Source organism: Apaloderma vittatum, unplaced genomic scaffold, assembly GCF_000703405.1.
Source record: "Apaloderma vittatum isolate BGI_N311 unplaced genomic scaffold, ASM70340v1 scaffold757, whole genome shotgun sequence".
NCBI classification, from domain to species: domain Eukaryota; kingdom Metazoa; phylum Chordata; class Aves; order Trogoniformes; family Trogonidae; genus Apaloderma; species Apaloderma vittatum.
Genome location: NW_009727588.1, coordinates 26,122 through 31,927, shown reverse-complemented (window position 1 = coordinate 31,927; position 5,806 = coordinate 26,122). Strand labels below are relative to the sequence as shown.

Here is a 5,806-nt window from a genome sequence, read left to right as displayed (position 1 = left end):
GCCAGGCTCTTGAAATTGGCTTTCTGAAGATGGATGGACAAAACACACAGGCTGCTGCTTTGGTGGTTTCTCATGTTTTGCTGAGGATTCCTTCTGGTAATCACTGGACTGTACTGATTCATTTAACTAGTGCTGCATGACAGCGAGGAAAGACCTAAAGTGGTAAGTCAGCAGTCTCAGGGATCCCTGTGCCAGGCTCCATCGCATGGTATGGACTTACTCAAAATCTGATTTTTAGAGGAAGGGATTGTTTGTGCTACGGACAGGTGTGGTTGAAACTACAGTTGAGAGCCTGATTCTGCCAGAAATGGGGCCATGATGCAAGGGCTTTTCAAAGTAAACCTAAGCAGGCGTATGTTTGCTCCTTGGCTGAAGGGCCTTGACATCCCTTGTTACTTTGGGTCCGTGTTTGATAGAGTCCCTGTTGATGAATCTGGCGTAATGGTCTTGGCGCGACTCTCTGCTCCCCTCTGCCCGCTGGCCTTGTTACTGTGAAGCTGCAGGATGTTGGAATAAGAATCCCGTCCCATTATTATTTGTATTAGAGTAGTGACTGGAGGTCCCATTGTGCCAAACACTGTGTAAACATGCATTAAGTGACTGTTCCTCTCCCAGCAAGGTACAACTGTGAAGGGATCAGGATACGAGCCTACATTTTGTATAGTATGGCTATAGACACAGTCTTAGGTGTGAAATCGTTGGGGACTTACGCCAACTGGCCATCTGCTGTCACTGTAAAAATGTGTGGTTTTACAAGATTCGGTTAAAACTCTCTCGTTTCCTTTAAGACACTTCTAACTCCCTATCTGCGCAATAAACACATGCAGCCAGATGAAGGAACATTATTGCAAGATCCAAGGGGGAGATACGAGAGTGTGAGCTGTAAGGAATAATTCTTGATATTAGAAAAAAAGACACAACAGCATTAAAAACTCTGTGAGAAGGGCTGACAATAACTCTACATAAACGTAGGAGAGTGAAAAATAATATCTAACATTGTTAATTAAAATCACATTTAAAAGTTTTTTGGGTAACTCGCGTATTGAGTGGAGGGGGTTTTTAGCTTAGCATGGCAACCTAGCAGTGAGCAACCTTTTGAATTTTATTATCGGTGCTGACATTCCAGAATGTTGCAGCATTAGAAGAGTTTGCTGGGGGGTCCAAAAATTTGAGAATTTCTATAGATTTGCCTTGATTTGCTTAAGTTTTTTGCCTTTAAAGTGGGTATTAAAGGAGTTTAGATATGCCTTAGAAGTGGATAGTAGTTTATTAGGATATTGTATGGTTTATTACTTTTCCAGCTACGTTTGATGTCAAAATAGCATTCTTTTTCTTCACGATTAGTTGAACAAGAGGTTGCGTATCAGAGTTAGTTTAGTTTGTACAGGAGTTGTTGTTACCAGCTAATGCAAGGTGAAGGGAATCGTTGGCCCATTTTAGCTTGGGCCTTAGATTTTGCTGATATAAAAGTATAGAACTGCCTTTCGACTGATACTAGTAACTTCTAGATGTGGGAACCTGCTCATCTGTTTAGCAGAGATACTGGGAGGCAGCTGCATAGGCATAACTGATTTGAGAGACTTGTAGACCTGCTTGTTGGTACTGGTAAGTGAAGAAACGTAATTCAGCAATGCGATAAGGCAGACAGGCTGTGATCTAAAGTAGGGGTTGGGTTCTTAATCGTTCTTGGAACAATACTGCAAATGCACTTACTGATTTCTTTTCAGAAGATGCCTAGGGAAAAGTTGAGAATGAGTTGAAGGATGGAAAATAATGTTATCCCACTTCATGCTATTTTATCAGCGTGATACCGTTTCGTAGAGGAACTGTGCTTTCTAGGGAATTTACTTTGTAGAATTCTTTAATGTACAGAGCAATGATTAAGACAGAAATTAAACGTTATTTCTTAGCAAGTTATTGGTCTCTACTTGATTACAATTCAAATCTAAGTTAAACTAATTCTGAAGCTTGTTGAAAAGTCTGTAGGAAAAAGTAAATTTTTATATTTATGGAAATTGATAATAGCCTTTTGTATATTCAGTTTGTTTTAACTACTTCTGGTTTATGTTGCTGAACTTTTTAATGATCCGTTATCTCTTTCTCTAGTGGTATGTCTGCAACACAGAACAGTTGTCTGAATCCCTTCAGCCTGTTTTTGTCCAGAGTTACCTTGACCAAGGAACACAGATCTTCTTAAACAACAGCATTGAGAAATCAGGCTGGCTGTTTATCCAGCTCTATCACTCTTTTGTGTCCTCAATTTTTAGCCTCTTTATGTCTAGAACATCTATCAATGGGTAAGTGAAAAGTCAGTTTTGGGTAAACTAAATACAGTTTGGATTTAGAGTTTTCAAGTGTTCAGCCCTACCTCTGGATCTTTTTAGTTTCCTTATTTTTAATTTCCCTTTGCCAGTCTAACAGACCTGAAATGCCCTACTGTGCTCTTCATGCCCAACTCTCTTAATTAAAGAACACCATTTCCAGTATGGGGGAACAGAGGAGGTAATTACAATTAATAAGAGACAGTCAGAGGGCTCTAATTTTATTTTATAACAATTACTTGTATTCATTTCCTTATAAATAAGAGACATTGTCTAACAGAGAGAGAATGCTGTCCCTCTTCCCTCTGCTTTCTTGTCCTGCGCCCTTACCCTTTACCTCCTTAGCCATCTCTGTATGGGTTATTGTTGTGATTTTCCATGCTGAAGGTGGCTGTATGCAATCATTTCTGTATGGCATCTAAAACTCTTTCTGCAAGAGAGTGTGTGCACGCCCACTGGGAACTTAGGCAGATTTCTACACAGTGCAGGAGTTGGCCAGGTGTTGTGTCTAGTAGCACTATTATGGAACAGAATTCTGGCCTTTCTCTTGCTCTTTAAAATTTAATTTCACCTTGATTTGTGTGTAAGCTGTACTGGAACAGGTAACTTCTGATGTAGCATGTTTGACTGATGAGAAATCAAGAAGGCTGGAAAAGAGGAATTTTTTTTAACCAATATTCCCCTAGTCTTACTGCACCAGTCTCTTCTGTTCCTGCAGGGAAGTTTACCCGCTCTTGGGTGCTTTAGTATTTTTTCCAAAAAGACTGGGGCTTTTTTTTTTTTCTCACATCACCCGATTTAGACATATGTTTAAGAGCTTATCAGTTTTGACCTTAGGAAGAATGCATTTTGTTGTATTTACCCGATTTCTCCACCATCCTCGCATCTGAACCTACTACATACTTCTGCACAGTCTGATATGAAGACAGTAGCTGTCTACTAAGGCTAGAAAAATCTTTTTCCTTATTTTCTAACCAGATGAATTTATGAGCTTCCCTGTGGTGTTCTTAGTTACTTGTAGCTTTATATAAAGGTTCCTTTGGTCTTCTCTTCTTCCTTTCTCTTCCATTTTTTCTTCAAAGGCTCTCCAGTGCTTTGAATAACACCTCACAGTGCTGTTAGGAATAATAGCTATGAGCCAATTATACTGTGTGGACTGACACAAGTGTGCTGCAAGGAGGCTTTGCTTAAATTGGCTGTATTCTGTTTATTTTTAAACATTTAATATCCTGCTTTAGTTTCTTCTGTCTGATTTTGTATACTCTATCCTTGCTGCTTGTTTGTTTCTTTGTATTTTAGCACAATCAGTCTTTCCTACGCTGCCCTCTTTTCACATTTTTAAATTCTTTTATTCTTCTTCTCATTTTTTACCTTTTTTCGCCTTGAACATAAAAGATTGCTGACCATTGTCTTTAAGTTTACCCAGCTCTCTAACATTAGTATAAAGAAGAGAATTTATCTGCCTTCAGTCTATTACTGACCAGTTCTTTTTCCTCTGCTTGTTCTCTTAACTCTTTCATCTTCTGAATTCTGCTGTGACAGCTGAAATCTGTCACTGTGTAGTCTTCAAACAGTTACGGGCGGGTATGTCAGCAACTTGATCCATAAGGATTCCAACTGTCACCTCTACCCAATTCCTTAACGAGTTGCCTATTTTCCACAGCTCTTCACATTGAATGCAGAATCTCCAGATAGCAGCAAAAAACATTGTAACATACAATTAAAAAAATCTCTTTCACCACTCCAGCAGTGTTATTCCCATCCCTTATTCAAATCTGTTCCCTGGCTTCCCTCCTAGTTCCCCATCCTATTCCTCATTCATTGTGCATACTTCTGTGTCTGCAGCCATTTTATTTCCTCTCCTATTTCATGTTTTTTCTTTAAAGGTAGGTGGCAGAAATTCAAATCTGCAAATGTGACAAATAGGGTTCAGCCTTTATCTTTCCTTCTCTTTCTCTCCCCCCCTCTTTTTTTTTTGGTGTGTATGCAATCATTTTCTTGAGCTGCACCCTATGAGCTCTTCCTTACCTAATCAAACTCCTCCTGAAGTCTTAACCGCCGTACCTGCATGGGGCTATGTGTTTGATCTCTGACAAGTGCAACGCAAGTTGAACTGGATTTAAAATTTGTCTGAGCAGTGGCCTTGTCTACTATTATATATGACTGGTTACTACCAAAGCACATTCTAAATTACTTCACCGCTCTTCCTGTTTAATTGTGTAAAAAATTGGACATTTCTTGTTTTTACATTTCAGGCTACTGGGAAGGGGCTCAATGTTTGTGTTTTCCCCAGAACAATTTCAAAGACTGCTCAAAATAAATCCAGAATGGAAATCCCACAGACTTCTCGATTTAGGGGCTGGGGATGGAGAAGTCACTAAAGTCATGAGTCCTCACTTTGAAGAAATCTATGCCACTGAATTGTCTGAAACTATGATATGGCAGCTTCAGAAGAAGAAATATAGGTATTGTACTGAGTACTTTCTACATCCTTTATATCGGACATTACAGCAAAGTTATATGTAAAATATGTAATATTTAATGAGTGTTCAGTATTTTCAGTCAATTCCTCTCTTGTTTGGTCATTTTGGAAAAGGTTAACCTGTACAAAAGCAGGAAAAAGACCCCACAGCTGATGTTCCCCTCTTACCAGTGCTTTTGTTACGCAGATGTTCTGTGTTAACTAGTTAAGACAAAGCAGGCAACAACCATCTTGAAGTCTCTCTCCTCATAGCTCTAATCAGGAAGATGAAATTCAGAGGAACAGTCTCAGTGAATAGTTGCAAGAGGAAGACACAGGCAACCTGAATCCTGTAACAGGGACACCTCTATAATCTGTGTCTTACCTAGTCCCACAGTACAGACGACTGTGTAAAGATTCTGTTATGTTTGCTGTGCTTGGTTAGCGACAAAAGTCTCGGCACTTTCAAAACTTTGTTCATGCACTTGTCACAGCTCCTGGAGGTTCTTGTAGGCGACAGATCCAGTCTTGTTGATTAATGGTTAATATTTTAGGCACTGTGTCCCTAGACTTCAACCCAAAGGGTGAATGAGGGTGGATTTCTTGTCTTCACCTGTCTTTAAGTGGAAGCATAACAGCTACTTTGTGATCCAGGTTTGCACACTGGTAAATCAGCGTGCACAGAATGCAGGAAGCTATTAATCATATTTCAGCTTTGTTGTTCCTGGAGAAGTATCTTTAGTTTTATTCTATGACAATATATAGTATTTAATGCCTGGGGTTTTGGTTTTTGTCTCCTTTTTTGCCACATGATTAGAAGGCAACATAAGGGTTCATATGGCTGGATATATAGCCATGCCCATTGTTGATGTACTTATCTTTTCCAAAAGACCGGAAGGATTGTGTCTATCTCTTCTCATGGCCTAGGTGGCTGACCTTACCTGCAGTATCAACACATCCATAGGGAATTTTTGTCCTCTGTGGTTCTGAACTGAGCTTGTGTTTGGTTTAACAGACTGTGTCT

General features: G+C 39.5%; 1 protein-coding gene across 1 annotated transcript in view; it reads left to right on the top strand.

The window, feature by feature from the left end:
• The first annotated feature begins 315 nt into the window (after positions 1 to 315).
• METTL9 (methyltransferase like 9) overlaps positions 316 to 5,806 on the top strand; it is a 16,958-nt gene continuing 11,467 nt past the window's right edge. Inside the window, exons 1-4 of the mRNA XM_009873709.1 lie at positions 316 to 438; positions 789 to 875; positions 2,107 to 2,297; positions 4,577 to 4,786. Coding sequence (XP_009872011.1) covers positions 316 to 438; positions 789 to 875; positions 2,107 to 2,297; positions 4,577 to 4,786 — 611 coding nt within the window. The remainder of the gene's footprint in view (positions 439 to 788; positions 876 to 2,106; positions 2,298 to 4,576; positions 4,787 to 5,806) is intronic.